Source organism: Quercus lobata, chromosome 12, assembly GCF_001633185.2.
Source record: "Quercus lobata isolate SW786 chromosome 12, ValleyOak3.0 Primary Assembly, whole genome shotgun sequence".
NCBI lineage: Eukaryota > Viridiplantae > Streptophyta > Magnoliopsida > Fagales > Fagaceae > Quercus > Quercus lobata.
The window spans coordinates 16850941-16870434 of record NC_044915.1 but is presented as its reverse complement, the minus strand read 5'-3'; the positions used below and the strand labels follow the sequence as shown (position 1 = coordinate 16870434).

The window sequence follows — 19494 nt, the reverse complement described above, 5'->3', positions numbered from 1 at the left end:
ACGAGGGTATCCTTGGTCGGGGTGCATAGTCTCTATGTGGGAACGAGCTGGATGGACCTTATAGTAGCCTTTCTAAAGCAGGGATTGTTGCTCGAGGACAAGTGTGAGGCAGAAGTTGTACAAGCATTCTTATTCAGGACCATATTTGTTATGTGTACACCCAGAGGCAGTGGAGCCTTTGTTAGAAAAGTTACATGAAGGCATATGTGGGAGTCATACAGGGGGTAGGTCATTGGCGCATAGAGCCCTCACCCAAGGATACTAGTGGCCTAGCTTGCAAAGAACCTCCCAAGATTATGTGAAGAAATGTGACAAATGTCAGAGGTATGCCCCAAATATTCATCAGCCAGGGGGAGTCTTGAATCCATTATCTAGCCCTTGGCCGTTTGCTTAGTAGGGCTTGGATTTGGTGGGACCATTTCCCCGAGCTATAGGGAACTGAACATGGCTCCTCGTTGGCACAGACTACTTTACCAAGTGGGTGGAAGCTGAGCCACTTGCTAATATCAGAGACGTGGATGCTAAGAGGTTCATCTGAAGGAATATTGTCACAAGTTTTGGAGTTCCTCACACACTAATCTCGAATAATGGTCTTCATTTTGACAGTAGAGCCTTCCGAAAATATTGTGGGGAGTTAGGGATTAGGAACAGGTATTCTATGCCTGCCTATCCTTAGGGGAATGGATAGGCCGAGGCCACCAATAAGGTTATAGTGTCTGGACTAAAGAAAAGGTTGGACGACGCCAAAGGAAAATGGGTGGATGAACTTCCCCACGTGTTGTGGACCTATCGTACCACACCCCGAAGATCAATAGGGGAGACTCCTTTTTCATTGACTTATGGGGCAGAGGCAGTAATCCCCCCTGAGTCTAGATTCCTAACTTGAACTGATCGATTCAATGTTGAAGAGAACAACGGTTTACTCCTAGATAGCCTGGATGTGGCCGAGGAAAGAAGAAAGGTGGGAACTGTAAAGATGACATATTATCAACAGAAACTTAAGCAAGGGTATGATAAGGGAGTGAGGTCTAGGCCATTAGCTCTGGGAGCCTGGTCTTGAGGAAAGTGGTGGGGACAGCAAAGAACCCTGCCTGGGGAAAACTGGGCCCCAATTGGGAAGGGCCATATAGGATCACTTCCATTACTGGCATTGGGGCTTATTACTTAGAAGATTTGGATGAAAATGTAATTCCTTATCCTTGGAATGTAAACAATCTATGACGTTATTATTATTAAAGTTATGAATTCCTTTGCCACTCATATCTCGAGTAGTTGTGTCTTATTATGGATGTGATGGCTGAAGTAATTAATTATGAAATATTCTAAGTGTTAAATAGAACCTAGTCCTTGTTTAACTCCTCGGTTCACAAGCTTAGGGTAAATTAATATTGCATGAAATATTCTAAGTGTTAAATAGAACCTAGCCCTTGTCTGACTCCTCGAGTCACAAGCTTAGGGTAAATTAACATTGCATGAAATATTCTAATTGTTAAATAGAATCTAGTCCTTGTTTGACTCTTCGGGTCACAAGCCTAGGGTAAATTAATATTACGTGAAATATACTAAGTGTTGGGTAGAATTTAGATCTGATGTAGCTCCTGGGGTCACGGGTGGGGAGCTAAGTGGTCCTTGCAAAAGGTTGCTTAAATGGACAGAAAAGTAAAGCGCTTTGGGCACTTCCTTGGGTTTCAGGATTGGTGCCAACGAGTTTGTTTTGAGATTCCAAGTCCAATTTCAAGTAAGTATTGGTTAATAATTTGCTTAAGTCCCATGAATTAGTTTACTCATTATGTTATGATTAAGTGGCAGATTGTCATGCTAAGATTGTTATAAAGGAAAGGAAGTAACGTAAAGTATAAATTATTGATTGCAAAGTAAATAGTAAAAAAAGAAGAAGAGAAAATGAATGAAATGAATTTTAAACTTTTTTCATTAGAGTAAAAGAAATTGAGATACAACCAAAAAGGAAAAAGGGGCACTAGCTATACTTGAGCCTGTTACAAAATTGACTATGTGTTCCCTAGTCTAAAGCTAAGCTAAGTGGAGGGCTCCTTTTCCTTTGCTTCCTTCTTCTCTTGTTCCTTTTCTCTCTTCTTCCTCTTCAGTTGAGACACTTTGACCACTTATTCTTCTGCCTCCACGTCCAACACATCAGCTAGAGGTGGTAGTTCTTTTTCTTTTTCTTTTTCTTTGCCCTTGGCCGGAGTGGAAGAGGGAATGGAGACGGGCCTGTCCGAGGAGGAGGGGAGAGTAGGGCTGGGATCTGTTGATGGGGTGGGGGAGTGGGCACCAAGTGCAAGGCTGGGGGGTAGTAAACCTTCTCAAAAGCCCTGAGCTCTGATTCGGTACTAACCCTAGCAACGTTCAGGGCTTGCCCCCACACCTCCAAACAGAAGGCTTGAGCGACATCCCTGAGTTGGGCGGTAAGACTCTCAGCTGTCTTAGTCACGCCCGCATCATAGGCTACTTGCTTGACCTTGGACATCTTAGCCTTCTTGGCCTCTAGCTGCTTTTTAGCTTGTTTAAGCTCCACCACAGTCAAAGCCATCCTGTTCTCAGCCCTTCTTTAGGCCTCTAAGGCTTTAGCAACCTGTTTTTCAAAACTTTTTAGGACAGACTCAACATTCTTCTAAGCCTTCTCCACCTTGGTCAGCTGGGCAAGAGTTTCTTTGAGCCTCTTGTCCGCCTCCGTGTGGGCTTTTTTAACAACCTCTAATTTATTCTCTGCCTTTCTTGCTAAGTCCAAAAAATGGTCTACCCATTCCTCGGCCATAAAGGCAGCTTGGATGGACTACAAAAAAAAAAAAAAAAACCCGTAAGTATCATATAGCGCATGAACAAGCTAACGTTACAAGTAAATAGGAGCAATCATGTACCTTGGCGAGATCTTGTTTCAAGGCAAGGAAGACCTCACGCTTCTTGAAGGACCTCAGCTCTGCTATATCTTTAGGCAGGCATAATGCCTTATCCAGGCATTTTGCCACCAAGCCTAAGCTACCTTTTTTAGGGTCCCTCAAGTTGGCATCATCCAGTACTGGATTGCTCGAGCTAAGGGTGAAGATAGGCCTCCAGATGGAGGCCTTCTTTGATTGGTCTCCCCAACCTCCTTGGAAGTCCAAGTAGTTGTGGACTTCTTTGGCTGCCTTTTTCATGTCCGAGCTTTTTTGGTTGGGGGCTGGTGGGAGGATTAGGTGACCTCCCCCTCCTCAGCGTCCTCGGAGCCCTTGCTTTCCGGGCCCATTTATCTTTTCTTGTCCACAGCATCAACGAACGATGCATGCGTCGCAGTAGGAGTGGGTGGGCGGGGCACCACTACCAAAGCTGGGGAAGAGTCCTCAACGTGGGCCGTGAGTAGGGCAAGCAAGTCTAGGGTCTTCTCTTTGAAACCTATCCCTTCTGAAGTACGAGCTTATGATGCGCTAGGAGTGTCTTGGCGATAAAAAACCTCAAACTCTCTGTCTATCACTTCTTGCACAGGTTCAAGGGTGGGCTTTTTCGCTTCCTCGTCTGCGAGTAGGGGTTGTTCTTAGGAGTATAGTATGCGGGTTGCAAGAGCGGCTGGAAGCTAAGCGTCTTGAGTTCCAATAGGAGGAGATCCTACTGCCAGAAAGCCTGGAATGGAAATGTCAATCAAAACTAGTCTGGGATCCTTAGCTCTAATTACGTTCTTCAAGCTTTGGAAGTGTTTGGTGGAAGGATTGTATCCAAGGATGATGTGAGTGGCTCGGAGTTGACCGTCCTTGTGTAGGAAGATTTCTAACCTGAGGATTCGGTTCAAGTTCGTGAAGTTCACCAAATGCTTGGCTGGGGCTATGCGGTATTCGTTTGCCGAAGAAAACAGTAAGAGTTGTGAGTTAATAAAAAAAAAATTCTTTCAAATTGATAAAGTTATGTGACATCCTATGTGTATCTACGGTCTTCGAGAACCCTACCTGGTTTCCCTTCGTTGGTGGGACAGTGCAATCCATCGTGCCAGTCTCCTAAGACGATGAGGAGGTCCTCGTCCATACCCTTGCTTGAATCAACTAAGCAGGAGATCAACCTAATAGGGGGGACTCTACATTTGATGTAATATTTAATTTTCTCCCCTTTTTGGTAGTTGTATACCTAGTTTACATCATGACAAGTAAGGTTGGTCCCCATTTTCTTATTTAACATATCTACGCACCCGAGACATTTGGGGAGCAATAGGTAGGGGTCAACCTATAGTTTATTAAATAGTCTCTAGTAACCCTTCCCATGAGAGGTTCCATCCCGCCTTCAATGAAAGCAATCATAAGAATGACCACGAATTCAAGAGGTCTGTTCAAGACCAGCCATTCACCGTCTTCACAGTGTCGGATTTCAACACCATCAAGAATCCTATATTGTGCCCTAAAGGCAGCCCTAGCCTCAGGAGTATCCACTAACTTAGCGTATCTACCCATAAAGTTTTATGGTGTGAAGGATTGAGTTTGTGCAAAAATAGAAACAGAAGAATGAACACACCTACGAGTAAAGGGAAAGAATTCTCCTCGGGAGCTTGCTTCAACTCAAATTGCTAGAATGCGTAAATGAACTTCAGCCAACCCCAAATTCTCCTTTTGTAGGAGTAAAAAGTGGGCGGTAATTTTCCTGCTCATAAATGAGGGAAAAAAGGAACTGTAGGATCTTGATCGATCCGTAGAACGTGGGGAAAGAAGCAGCCACTTGACACCATAAATGTGAGATTGTGGATTCTGAAGCATCAGGAGCTTTCTGGAGAAAAGTGAAAGGACGTTATCACGTGGGAATGCGAGTGGCACATATATAGTCCGCTTGTGTGATTAAAAATTTGCTTTTACCTCAAGGTTAATCGAAAAGTTTTAGGGGGCTATTGTGGGTGCCTGGGGACTGAGGATGAAGTTGAAAAGTTGTGATACTGGTGAGGGGATGCCACGGGCCACGGGCCTGAGGAGGAAAGTCATCCGAGGAGAGGAAGGGATAAGTCATAGGACCCTGAAGCGTTCTAGGTGGAAAAAAGGCTATGAAGAGAGAAAATCAGTGATCATAGAGGAAGTTTCTAGTTTGGAATAGCCTCTCACCTTCGCATTAAATGGTGGACAACAGTTTTATCAGCTGCATTGATGAGGAAGTGACTTAAACAATACAAGCCATAACTAAGCAGGTTCCTTCCGCCATCTTCTTCAGATACAAACAAAGACAAGTGTCATGATAGGAGGTATGTTAGGTAAGGATGAATGGTTGAGATATGAGAGGAGGATAAGTATATAAGAAAAAAGGGGTTTTATAGGGAAAGGGATCCAAAAAAGAACGTGCCAAGAGATAGAGAAGAAACGAGAAAAACATTGAGAGAAAAGAGAGTGAACAGTAATATTTCTTATGTAAATGTGGCCTCCTCGGGCCAGCTTGTACAAAACAAATGGTTCATCCAATTGACAATATTTCTTTTCTTACTTATTTTCTTCCTCGAGCGGAGCCCCCCCCCCCCCCCCCCCCCCCCTTTTTAGTTGTTTGTTTCCTTCTCTTACAAATTTTATTGATTTAGGCCAAGGTTGAATTGTTCAATCCACTATTATAAGTGGACCTGGAGAAATTATATGATCCTCATGGTGGACCACGACATTTGTCCACCATTCCAGTAAAAGACTCCCACCTATTTAAAATTGCTGAATCGGTATTTAGTTTTTATTTAAAACTCCACAATTTTAAACAAGTGAGAATCTTTTACTGGAATGGTGGACCACATCACTTGTTCACTATGAGGACCTTATAATTTCTCGTGGACCTAGGCCGCTAGATTTTTTGGTCCTTACACACACACACATATATATATACCAAAGTAAATATTTCAATAATTGAAACCATTATTAAAATAAATAAATAAGCAAACATTTTATTTCTTGATTATTTTTTTGTGATAGAATTCTAATTAGTTTTTTGTGATAGAATTCTAATATTAATAACTTAAAAAAGATAATATTAATTAATACATCACACTACATAAAAAGAAAAAGAGAAAGAAGAAGATAATCAATATAAAACAATGTCGATATATATATAACAATGAGCAAGTGATCACTTGGCACAAACAAGATAAACTTTATGTATATAATATAAGACATATCATGCATATATAGGTCTACATGATTCTCAAAAGAAAAAAAAAAGAAAAAGAAAAGGGTTTACATATGTAAATACTACTCCTATTAAACACTCCAGATAATTCCAGTTTCAAGATTAACTTTGATGGAGCTCTTTTCAGTCAAGAGAGTCGTGTTGGTATTGGTGTTGTGGTACGAAATGAGGTGGGTCTGGTCATGGCCTCCCTCTCACAGCAAATTCGATTACCTTCAATTGTTCTAGAGGTAGAGACCCTAACGGCACGAAATGCTCTGGAATTAGCAATTGAGATAGGAGTAAACAAAGTCATTCTTGAGGGGGATTGTGCAATTCTCATCAATGCTCTTCAATTCAACAGCCATTCCTTGGCTCAATTTGACCCCTTAGCAGAGGATGTAAAGTATCTTCAATCCTTTTTCCAAAGTTGTAGTCTTTCTCATGTGCATAGGCATTGTAACGTAGTTGCTCATTCTTTATTGAGATGACCAATATTATGTCCTCATTTGTTGGTATGGATGGAAGATGTTTCACTAAACATTTATAATGTTCGTCAGGCTAATTAGATAGCCTTCTTTAATAAAACGTCATGATTTTCTTCTCCAATATATATATGACCTTAGAGTACAACCTTATTCAATATCATTAACATTACTATATATTTTAAAAATCTAATTGTTGGATTGCTTGTTCTTAACGCTCTTAATACACTTGTTAAATTTTTGTCAATTGGATATTATTTACCATATGATCTATAGACTTATATTTTATGCATAATTTTAAATTACAAAAAATTGCAATTTAAACAATTTATTGATGACATAGCTATTAATCTTTAATTTTCTAACAATTTTGCAAGCATGGAAGATATAAGATGAAAATGTAATCCAATAGTGGATTTGTCAAAATTTGCCTCCAATAAAAAGATATTGAGTAATGTTGTAGTTTTAGATTACAACAAATTTTGTAGCTAAATTTTGTCATATATATATTGAACAGTCTCAACAAAGACAATGGCAGCTCTAGGAATTTTATTTAGGGTGCTTATTAAGAAATTTAAATTACTACAATATTTTTCTTGGTACCATTTTTTAAGGAAAAATGAAATTAGAAATTATTATTTTTGAATAGGTTGAACGAACTACAAATTTTATCCTTTTGTTTTATAATAGGTTTTTTGTTGAATAATTTTTTCACTTGTTGTTATTTGGTCTTGTATTGTTTTTGTTTGATTTATGTTTGTTGTTATTTAAGTTTTTTTTTTTTTTAAATGATTAAGAATTATGTTTGGGGGCAAAATTAATTTTGGTGTAATGCTACATCCACAATATTTTTACAATAAATCTTATGCAAAAAGTTGTTATTGGTGGGTAAAAAAATAATATTAGTATTTGACCCAAATTAAAATCAATAATAGCTTAGCACATTAGATTTGTTATGAAATTATTGTGAAAATGTTGTGAATGTACACTGTTTGTTTCGAAGTTAAATATTTTCAAGAAAATATTTTCCCATTTTACCATGTTTATTTTGCAGTAAAATATTTAGTCAAAAGTAAAATATTTTCAGTCAACCAAATCAACCTAGGCAAATTTGTGTAAAATATTTTACACTTAAAATTTTGGTAAAACATTTTACATTTGCTCTGCTCCCTCTTCCCCGATACTTTCACTTCCTCACAACTCAGTCCCTCTCAGTTTTTGTTCTCCCTCTCTCACATCTACTATACCTTCTCACTCTCAAGTTCTCCCCCATCTTTCTTCTTTTCTCTCTGGCAATCCATTGGGACTCCTACTAGCGAGCGGTGAGGCGGTCGGCGTCGATGTCTCCAACATAGAGGTTGCAGCAGTAACTGTTGTGCCAATCATCAATCTGGGTTGCTCTGTCTCTCTCTCCTCCCTTCCACACTCTTCCTCATGTTCCTAATATCTTTTAGGCCACATCTGTCAAATATGGATAGGTGGTTGTTGGTAGTGGTTTTGGTTTTGAGTTTGGTAGGTGGGTTTAGTTTTGGTGGCTGGGTTTTGTTTTGATTTGGCGGCTGGGTATGGTGTTGGGTGATCAATGGTTTGTTGTGGTGGCTGGGTATAGTTTTGCTAGGGTTTGTTCTGAGTTTGGCAGCTGGGTATGGTGTTAGGGGTGGGTTCTGGTGTTGACGATGGCCGGTTGGTGGCAGTGGCAGTGATGGCCTTTTATTTTCCTTCTTCCCAATCTGGATTTGGTACTGTTGTTGGTGGTTTGTGCTTGCACCCAGTGGTGGTTAGTGGTGGCTGATTTGTGATTGCATTTTCAAGTCTCTAGGACAATCCAAACACTTAAAAATGTTTTACTGAAAATATTTTACTTTGAAACAAACATAATGGTAATAGCACTACTCCTATTTTTGTTGAATCCAAATTTTTGTAATTCTCAAGTCAGAGTGTTCAAAATTTTTATTAGAGTAATTACAATAGGTTAGTTTAGCTTCTTTTTTTTTTTTTTTTTGGCAAGTGTGTATATATATATATATATATATATATATTTTTTTTTTTTGCATGATCATGTGATCACCTGTAGAGACGCCACTGAACAGAGCTAAACTGAATCAAAATAAAGCACTCTCATCATTATCACAATCACACACACTCTCATTGTGCTCTCATAATAATTGGATTATTATTATAAACAAAGGGCAATAAAGGTCTAAAAGATAATAATTCCTATGTTGATTTCGACCCTCATTATTTATCTTTCATTTTGCCCAAATTGCCCACACTTATTCTACAAAATTCCAATTCCATCTCAAACAAATCTAGTACTTGTACCCACTTTATAAAAGATACAGCTTGCTTTCTTTCTTTGTATGGAAAGAAAAAACATAGCAAAGCCAACTCTACAACCTCTCAAAATCTCAACCCCTTTTATATTTAAGGTATCAATATATTATATATATTCAGATATTCTCATTCAATCAAACAAACGCAGCACTATTTTCTGCTCTCTCTGAATCCCGAATCTCCATTTCTTAACAAAATGTTTCCGAAATTCGTGTCGAGAGTTGCTTCGTAAAACAGTTTCCATTTGGTTTCCAATAAGAATATGCTTCCTCCATTGTTTACGTCTTGCTGCTAGCTTGTTATTGCTATAGCTGTGTTCGTTGATGGTCATCTATATATAACCAAAAACAAAAACAAACAAACAAACAAACTTTGCGTTTCGTTTCGTTTCGTGTGCTCAGACTCGTAGCGTTATAGCGAGATTTCCGAAATTCACTTCGGTAATGCATTTTCTATGAACGAATTATTATGTATTTATTTAGTTATTTGTTGTTTTTTATGTATTTGATTTCTTTGAATTCGTACTCCGTTTGGCAACTTAGAAAAAGAAAACGAGATTCGAATTTTGAAATTCCGCGTCTCAGGTTTTCTAAGTTATAGGAAACCTATCAAAGAAGACTATAGTATTAGTTAAGAAACTAGTTTTCGTTTTTCTTTTTCTCGGCAGCCAAACAGAGCAGGAACGAAAAACTTCTCTGCAGTTCAAATTTTCAATTTGAGCATAATATTTAGCTTACTGGTATATTGTTCGGAATAATATATACTATATTCATAGCTGTGAAGATTATAATTTAATTTAATTAATTAAAATTTTTCTTAATGAGTATAGTTTGTGAATCTGAAATAGCTGACTATGTGATACTAGAACTTGATTAATTTGGATATGTTTGATATGGGCTTGGTCAAATCCGGCGGTTTTTACGAGATAATGGTAAACATGTTCACGGAATTAGATTATGCTGACTAGTCAATATGCTAATTTGATTAGCAATCACAGCTCTAATGAGTGATGGCTTATCATAAATTTTGGAATTGGTGGCTTTACATAAACTTTGTGTAAGGCATGATAAGTTTGACTGATAAACCGATAAGCTGTTCAGTTGAATAAGAACAGTACTGAAGTTTGTTTAAATTAATTGTTTGGGAGAAAGGAAATTTAAACACGCTATCCTTGTCAGCTGGATTTAGTTGGACTCATATCATGATTGATGTGGCAATTACATGCCCAATTTATGGCTTTATGATAGGTTTTCAGTATTCAAATAATACGGAAAAGTGGCGGGTTTTGTATCGAGTTGGGATTGGGAGTTGAGAAGTCTAGTGTTGCAGCTAGCTAAGATTAATTTTCAAGGGCTGGATTCTCATGTTTATTCTTTTCTTCCAAAGAATAGTTTATAATTTATTTTTATTTTTTTTGGTTAAAAAAGGTCAGATGTAAGTCTTCTTTTTCTTTTCTTTTTTACTATCTAGGAATTGGGTTTTATGTAAGGTGTTCAATGTTGTTAATTGTGCTTGTCTGGCTCTATAAGAAAGTGGAGTTGTACATTTTCAATCTGTCTGAAATGCTATGTTGCGTGGACTTAGGTCCACGTGAGGATTTGGTGTATATCTGGTTCTTCGACTTGTCTAACCTCCAATTGTAGGACATACAGGAGTTTGTTTATCTGTAAAATGGACTAGTTATCTTGTTCTATTGCATGAGATAATTGACATTTTGCCCAAGATGAATTCTTCACTTTAGGAGCATTTTAAGTTTGGAATTCTAGTAAACCAAGTAGTATTTATATCTTCATTTGTCAGGTATTCCATTTAGGTACATGTCTCAAAGTGAACATGTAGTTGTGTCTGATAGATTTACTTCATTTTAAAGGCTCTATGTAATAGCATAAATGTATGTACTAATCAATTTTACTTCTTTGCAAAATAAAAGATATTGCCTACTATTCATTAGGGAAAAAAAAAAAAAGGTATGGCTCTGTCATGCGTCTGACAGATTTACTTAATTTTAAGGCTTCATGTAAAATAGCATACATGTATGTACTAATTGATTTTACTTCTTTTCGATACAAAAGATATTGGCCTATTAGTCATTAGGAAAAAAAGAAGAAGAGATATTGTGCTGTTTAATCTGTGAAATGAGGAGGCCACATTTTGCCCTCAAGCACAAAATGTTATTCAATCGTAGCTGTCAGGTTTTGTGTATGACTGTCTGGCACTATATTTTATACCTCTGACATGGTAAAAGGTCTACAACAGCACTGAAGTAGTCATATATTTTGAATCTTTAAATAATTTTATTCCTGAGAGCTGAATTTTAGGCCAGCAGAAACGTGGTGGTTCTACGAGAAGTTTTATGGCTACATAATACACAAATTATATCTGTTATCGTTTTCTTTTCTCATTATCTTTTAAAGCTGGAACAGCTCCCAGTATCATTGTAACCAGGAAATGCAAACTTCTGTTGTATATGTTTCTGTGGACTTCTAGTCATCTTCTCACATCAGTATATATAATTTTATTTGTAGTGAAAGATGGTTGCCTTCGGGAAGAAGTTGAAGGAAAGACAAATTCTAGAATGGCAAGGGTATGTTGAAATGTATATATATATATATATATATATATAATTTTTTGCATTGCTTAGAATTTAATTCATTCTGATTTCTTCAAGAAAGCTTTCTCTTAAAAATTAGAAAAGAGAAAATGTATACAATGAATTTTGGATACATCATTATGCTATCTACTTATGAATAAGTCATGGTGATAAGATAGTAAATTGTTCATCTTGTCTAACGGCCATTGTAACTCAAATGAGTTGATTTTTTGTCAATCTATTGCAATCATTTTAAAGCTTGTAGATTTTTAAGGGAGGCATGTAAACCTATTGATAACAAAAAGAGAAAAAGGCATGAATACAACGGTTTCAACCAAGATACTAACCCCAAGGTCACACAGCAGATCTACATGTCCACAGCATGCCCTCGGCCCTCACTTACTCCTGACAACTTCTTACATACATTTTCCAATAGAAACCTTATCTCATTACTGATTGATAAACTCTCTATTGTTCTGTTGATCTGTTCCTTCCAGGAGTGGTTTCATTTTTGGGCCATCTTAAAATATATGGGAGTTTTAAACAGTGAAATTATTTATCCATTTAACTTCCTATATTATCCTTACATTTGAATCCACCACCTTTAAAATTTGAATCATCATTTCTTCAAACAAAAATGCCTCTTCTTGGCCCACCTAAGGGCATTTTTAGAAGATTTTTATGTTTACATGCCATTTGCTATCACCCTGTCTATTTTGGGATGGAGGGAATGTATGAAAGTGGCTGAAACAATTTCTTGATCCTTCCATTACCTCTGAAAATGGCAGGTGGCAGCAACCTATCCCACAGTATTTAACCAGACCTTGATCTGAACCTGCAAAACACAGCTTTGTGTAGCCCATAGCCTAACTCCATTTGTAAATTGCTGCACAAAAAATCATTCATTCCAAAATTTAGTTGCTCTCCACAAAACACACAAAACCTGCTGAAATGATACCTTCATAATTAAAAGCTTTTAGGGGGTGCAATATTTCTGTAGAAATAGCTAATAATATTTTGACAAAAAGCCTGTTTCGCTAAATATGGTAGCTTGTATGTGACTTCTTTAAAGATTCTTATCAATCTTTTTGTTTGAAGGCAACCAAAACAAAGAAGTTGCACTGACATGACATTACATATTTCTCCAACTTAGTGTAGGCACACATATAAACAATACACTAATACAAAGTTGAGTGTTCCAACCTGTTGCTAAATATTAAATTGGACAACATATTCATTTCATTGTAATTAGGATCCCGCTGTAGATACTCATAATTATTATTTCTTTCAGATATTACATCAACTATAAACTGATGAAGAAAAAAGTAAACCAATATGCTCAACAAATTGAAGTTGGGACACAAGATCGCAAGCATGTTCTCAAGGATTTCTCAAGAATGTTGGATAATCAGGTATGTTGTGTGCATGTTTTTATCTGTGTCTTGTCTATATCTCTGTCATTCACAATTTGGTTATTGAATCACACCTGCATTGTGTCAAACTGAGTGCACATTGAAGTTTCAACATATCATATATACTGAAAATGTTTATAGGTTCATTAAGTCTAGATGAATTCTTGGCAGATGGGTTTGTGGATCATGCATCCACCTTGTCATTATGCTTGTTTAAGCAATCCGTTGAGCTGTTGAACATTGATTATCATGAGCATTTTTTATGGTTAAATTGTAGTAGGTTTTCTAATGGAATCAACTTCTTAAAATGAACGTCATTACCTTTTTGGAAGTGATGTTGGAAGATCTGTCAGTCTTTAAGATAAGTGAGGAAACATGTGATGTTCTGGTAAATAAAATGGAAGTTCTGTCATGCCTCTTAGACATGCAATGAACCGTGTAATGTCCATAAGAAGCTACCCTTACATAGGATCAAACTTGAGAAAATGTATTTATTGATAATTGTGTTTCACTTTTGCATCTTTCTTACTGTCTTGGTGACAATGCAAGATATGTTCAAATTATGTAAGTGCTGTAAGTTTCACGGGCTCTTGTGCTGATGTATACCTACATATCTGTACATATACATGTATAAATTCACTAGTGTGTGTGTCTGTCATTGTATTGCTTGCCTAATATATATTTCCAAGAGCCTGGTAGCTCAATTGGTTGGCACCTCTTGGTGTGTGTTCATGACATCCAGGGTTCAAATCCCCCTTCCCCTCTCGAAACTATTGAATTAAAAAAAATAAATTGAAACAGGAACTTCTTGCATGTGCAGCCATCATGGATGTTTTAATTTCTGCCGTTCTTTACTTGAGGTTGACCATGAAATGTTTCTACTTAATTTCTTCTTAATATTTCAGATTGAGAAGATTGTCCTTTTTCTGTTGGAGCAACAAGGGCTACTTGCAAGCAGGCTAGCTAAACTTGATGAACAGCATGATGCCCTTCAGCAACTGCCCGAAATATCCCAAATATGTGAATTACGACAAGCTTATAGAGCAGTGGGACAAGATCTTTTAAAGCTTCTCTTTTTTGTTGAGGTAAATGCTATTGGTCTGCGTAAGATACTGAAGAAGTTTGATAAACGCTTTGGTTATAGATTCACTAATTACTATGTCAAGACTCGTGCAAATCATCCGTACTCCCAGTTGCAGCAAGTTTTTAAGCATGTGGTAATGTGTTGATGTTCTTTTCCTATTTCCTCTTTTTATTTTTTGGCTAACCTTCCTATTTGAACATTTAAACGCTTCAAAAATACTTCTAAAAACTATTTTTCCCTGGATGAATGGAACTTGCAGGGAATAGGGGCTGTTGTGGGAGCCGTATCACGCAATCTTCATGAACTTCAGGACCGTCAGGGAAGCTACTTATCAATATATGATCAGCCCGCTCTTCCCCTCCAGGTTCTGTTACGTATACTAAATGCAACCTGTTCAAGTTTTCATGCTTTTTTTTGTCTGTTTCAATGTTTCTTACTCCCTGTTTGTTTATATAGATATATATATATATATATATTACTTAATGAGTTGTAGTTATATATTTTTGGTTGGAAAGCAGCCATAAGGCTGGTGATTTACTATGGTATTTACTAGTTTTCATCTGCAGGATCCTGTCATTGATTCAATAAAAGCAGCTGTGGACAGGTTAACCCACTCAACAAATTTCCTCAACTTTTTGGCACAACATGCACTCATTATGCAAGAAGAGTTCCCTACTCCTGTTGAGGAACAAGTTGATGATCAAAACTACCATTTTATGTCGCTTCTTTTGAACTTAGTGAACACATTTCTTTATATGGTCAATACATATATTGTTGTCCCTACAGCAGATGACTACTCCTTGAGCCTTGGAGCTGCAGCAACAGTTTGTGGTATTGTAATTGGGGCAATGGCTGTTGCACAGGTGTTTTCTTCAGTCTATTTTAGTGCATGGTCAAATAAAACATACTTCAGACCTCTTGTATTTAGCAGTGTAATTCTTTTTGTGGGAAACATCTTGTACGCATTGGCTTATGATTTTAATTCAATAGCAGTTCTCCTAATCGGACGTCTTTTCTGTGGGTAAGTAGTCTTGCTTTTCCTCTGGACTCATTACTTGGTAAAAATAACTTCAAGCATGTGATATTTGTGCATTTTATTGAGAGACTATGTGGATCTGCACATGCTTTGCATGAGGAATGCAACATTCTAGTAAGGGAATAGCATTCTTATTTACTTTATTGCAATATGAAAGATCAAATTTAAATATTATAACTCAGCATAACTGCAAAAAACTAATTTATATACATATGCATGCGTGCATGCATGCACACACACACAGAGGAGACATTCAAATATTTTTATCAGTTATTTTCAAATTAGATTAGGTCATATATTTGCGCAGGCGTACACACACGTGTGCATATATTTCAAGGAGAATTTTAATTGGTGTCAGGTCTTGGAGCCTGCACTGAACTCTGTACCCAAATTATGGGTTTTAGAAAAAGCATGATGGGGCCTAATTCTTTCAAATTAAGAAGGCAGCATGAAGCTGGTCAGATAGCTAGTGAAAATTCCCATTTCACCAAACTCTTTTGCTATACTTAGGCTTTTATTTGGTATTAAAATACAAGCAATAGGATTGGTTTCTGCCCTGTTATTGAGGCCACCATATTATTTTATTGTCTGGTCGGAGAAAAAAAAATTAGAAAACCATTTATTAGTTCTAGAATTGACAAGAAACTCATTTTTGTACACTGCAGTGCAGCAGTGCAGCATTAGATCTTAAATTATGATTAGAGGACTCAGATTGAACTGAAAACTAGAAATAGTGTAAGGTGGTAAGATTTATAGATTTTGATTAGAGCTTAAATTATGGTTAGATGACTCTTATTTAGACCTCATGATATGTGTTGACATAGTCACTCTTCTCAAATTGCAGACTGGGTTCTGCTAGAGCTGTTAATCGGAGGTATATCAGTGATTGTGTACCACAAAAAATCCGCATGCAGGCATCAGCAGGTTTTGTTAGTGCTAGTGCTCTTGGAATGGCTTGTGGTCCTGCTCTAGCTGGTTTGCTTCAAACTAATTTTAAGATCTACAAGCTTACATTCAATCAGGACACTTTGCCTGGCTGGGTTATGGCTGTTGCTTGGCTTGTGTACTTAATTTGGTTGTGGATCTCATTTAAAGAACCTTCTCGTGAAATTGAGGAGAATCATATACCACAGGAATCTAATGCTGGTATGTTGATTTAGATGGTAATGCTTTTTGGTTGATATCTCACACATGATTCTGTCTGTGTTAGATCATTTGGAGGCTGTAAATTGAACTATTGAAGCATTAACCATTTAATGTGAACATAGTTATCAAATATTTACTCTTAAAATTGTTTTGTTATTCTATAAACTTCAAAAATTTAAATTACTTACCGCACTGTCAATCTGTCATTCATACTGGTGGTTTACATGATCATTTATTACGTGTTAATAAAAAATAAAAAATAAAATCTCTTTTGACAATAATGTTCTCTCTTCAATATGCTTACTTCTGATGGTGGATCTTGAATGACAGTGGTGGTAGAGAATGATGCACTTGAGAATGGACTTAAACAGCCATTGCTTATTAGTTCTTCAGAAGACAAGCAACAAGATGAAGATGGTGAGCAAGAATGTGATGAAAGCGAAGAAGCTTCTGAGGACTCTCACCAACCAGCAACTTCAATTCGATCAGCATATAGACTACTTACACCCTCCGTAAAGGTATGTGATTGACTCAGAATTTTATATGAGTTTTGTAAAATTGATAATTATATCTTTGATGTCATCATTGACATCAAAAATTAGTTTAGCATAATGACATAACATGGTTTTGTTGTTCTGTCCATATATATATATATATATATATAATGCAAGGAGCACCAAAATTATTTCTGAATTTAATTTTTGAATTTTGAACTAGTTTTCTTTTTTAAATTTGAATTTGGAATTTGATCTTTGTTGTGATTTGTACTTTTATGGGATTTAGTTGTGGTATGATTAGAACTTTCCACATTAATGTAATCTTGGCATCTACATTTGATGGTTGTCTAGACCCATGGTCCCTCATCACTTGGTTAAGTAAGATGAATCAATTCTTTGATCAAGTTGATTTATCATATATAAAAAAGGCTAGGTTTGCCAGAATGAAACTAATAGGTGAGCTAGGGACTATTGGAAGGATATTGAAAACCTTGGCTTTAAGAAGGACAAGCCTCCCATAACCAACTGGCAAGAAGTGAAAGAAAAACTCAGAGAGAAATATATCACTTCATCCTATCAAAAAAAGAGAGATTTGTCCAAATATTATCATGGTAACTTTTTCAATCAAAGAAACAATCTAAGTTAGTGAGATAGACCCGCTACTGGTTATGTGGCACAATTTGAAGAAGGTGAGATGAGTGCTTAAACACTTTTTAGTCCTAAGTTAATCCCAGTAACATTGGAAGACATACTGAAGGCCCTCCAAGACACAGTCCAAGAAAGCACTAGGTATAAAAGCCCAACTAGGCAAAATAATGGCCTCCACCCAATAATATTGAGGCACCACAAATTTGTGATGAAAAAGAAATAAAAGTGCCACAGATGTACAGTTAGTACCCCCTAAACCATGTGTAGTAGATCCAATTCAACCTGTTGAAGAATCACGACTTGATGAGGCAAAAGTTCAGCAAGAGAGCAAATATTTAGAGGATTCATATGACATGAAAGTTGAGTTTGATGCCGACAATACTAATCAACCCTCCATGATTGATGAAGTAGAGAAGCTTGATTTGATGTTGCTTCCTGTAGAACAAGAGAGGTTTGTATCATTTATTCCATCCATTGATTTTATCATTCCAGAAGCATTTAACATGGTGGAACAAAACGCTTATTTGTTATTGCAATTATCAAGTACAAAATTTCTTATCCTTGAGCTTCAAAACCTGAGGTTGAGTTTTCTCCAACCAGGGAAATATGATGCAAGGAGCACCAAAATTATTTCGAAATTTATTTTTCAGTTTTAAATTAGTTTTCTTTTTGAATTCGGTCGTTATTGTGATTTAGGATTTTATGGGATTTAATTGTAGCATGATTAGAACTTTCCATATTGACGTAATCCTAGAAGTCCTATTAAAATAGTGGCCTTTGTGATCGTGAAGTACAATTTGATTAGAAATTTTTTTTGATAGGTGAATGTTTTCTGGTCTGGTGTTGATGCCAAGCACCCTTAGGTGGTAATGCCTAAGGTTTTCAGGAAATTTCTAGGTGGTGAAGCTTAGGATTTGTCCTGCTTTATCTACTGTTACCTTTATCTCTTTTCTTCTACCCTGTCCTGCATCATAGCACCTTCACTTTTCTTCCTTTTTTGTTGAAATTGAAAAAATAAAATAAAAAATATTTTTAAGTTTGACCTGCCAATATATGTGCTTTTTAAATTTATACTACATTGCTGATACATATAATGTTTATGGATTTATGAACTTCTTAATTTGCTTAGAATCAATATTGCAAATTCACTTAGTCATTACAATGAAGCTAGAAGTCCAGATTTTACATGAAATATAATAAGAAGGTGAATAAGTATTTTTGCTTCTATATTAAAACCTGGTCTGATTTTTTCCCCGCTACATTAAAAAGGGGATTAACAGATAGTTTAGATGCTTTGCTTAAACGGTTAGTTTAGATACGTTTTCCAATCGGATTGCACATTGTGCATCAGAAATTTTTGTTCCTAATTCAGCTTGTCAAGTGGAACTATAGACCTGCTGATGATTAAAATATCAAAATCCAGTCCAATTATCTTCTGGTTAATGTCATGTTTTTTATTAGTACAAGCCAATGGACAGACTCGAAAATCATTGAGAACCTTATCTTCTTCTCAATAGCGATTCTCTGACATTAATTTTTGGTTGGAGCTGAGTTTCTACACATTCTCTAATTGAATCAGGTTCAGTTGTTGATATATTTCATGCTCAAATACGTAATGGAGATTTTACTCTCAGAATCTAGTGTCATTACCACATACTACTTTAAGTGGTCTACAGGCACGGTGGCAATTTTTCTTGCTTCCCTTGGCCTCACAGTTCTTCCAGTAAACATTGTTGTTGGAAACTACATAAGCAACATGTTTGAAGACAGGTAATTATTAACATTAACTTAATTTTTATCTAAAGTTCTGGATATGTTTTTCAGAAACTGCTGATGCATTAATTTTCATTGATCTGATTGCAGGCAAATTTTATTGGCATCTGAAATTATGGTTTGCATAGGCATACTCCTGAGTTTCCATATAATAGTTCCATATTCTGTGCCCCAGTATGTCTGCTCAGGACTCATCTTGTTTGTTTCTGCTGAAGTACTTGAAGGTGAGATATTTTTTGGTTAAATTATTTTGTTATTTGTGGTAATGAATAGTATGTATGAAAGAGTATAATTGCACGTGATGAATATCCAAATTCCAATTGAAATGAAAAATTTAATCGATGCATTTTAGGACAAGTAGAGGAAGTGGTGGCTCCTCAAGAAGTGGAAAAA

General features: G+C 36.6%; 1 protein-coding gene across 2 annotated transcripts in view; it reads left to right on the top strand.

The window, feature by feature from the left end:
- The first annotated feature begins 8940 nt into the window (after positions 1-8940).
- LOC115970971 (SPX domain-containing membrane protein At4g22990-like) overlaps positions 8941-19494 on the top strand; it is a 13457-nt gene continuing 2903 nt past the window's right edge. The window contains exons 1-10 of one of the 2 annotated variants that reach the window (XM_031090615.1): positions 8941-9355; positions 11441-11499; positions 12797-12917; positions 13823-14134; positions 14261-14365; positions 14568-15022; positions 15882-16183; positions 16523-16701; positions 18908-19098; positions 19192-19325. In XM_031090615.1, the coding sequence (XP_030946475.1) occupies positions 11447-11499; positions 12797-12917; positions 13823-14134; positions 14261-14365; positions 14568-15022; positions 15882-16183; positions 16523-16701; positions 18908-19098; positions 19192-19325 (1852 nt within the window). In that variant the 5' untranslated portion in view covers positions 8941-9355; positions 11441-11446. Of the gene's footprint in view, positions 9356-11440; positions 11500-12796; positions 12918-13822; positions 14135-14260; positions 14366-14567; positions 15023-15881; positions 16184-16513; positions 16702-18907; positions 19099-19191; positions 19326-19494 lie in introns of both variants that reach the window. The other variant, XM_031090614.1, reaches the window with a different exon arrangement.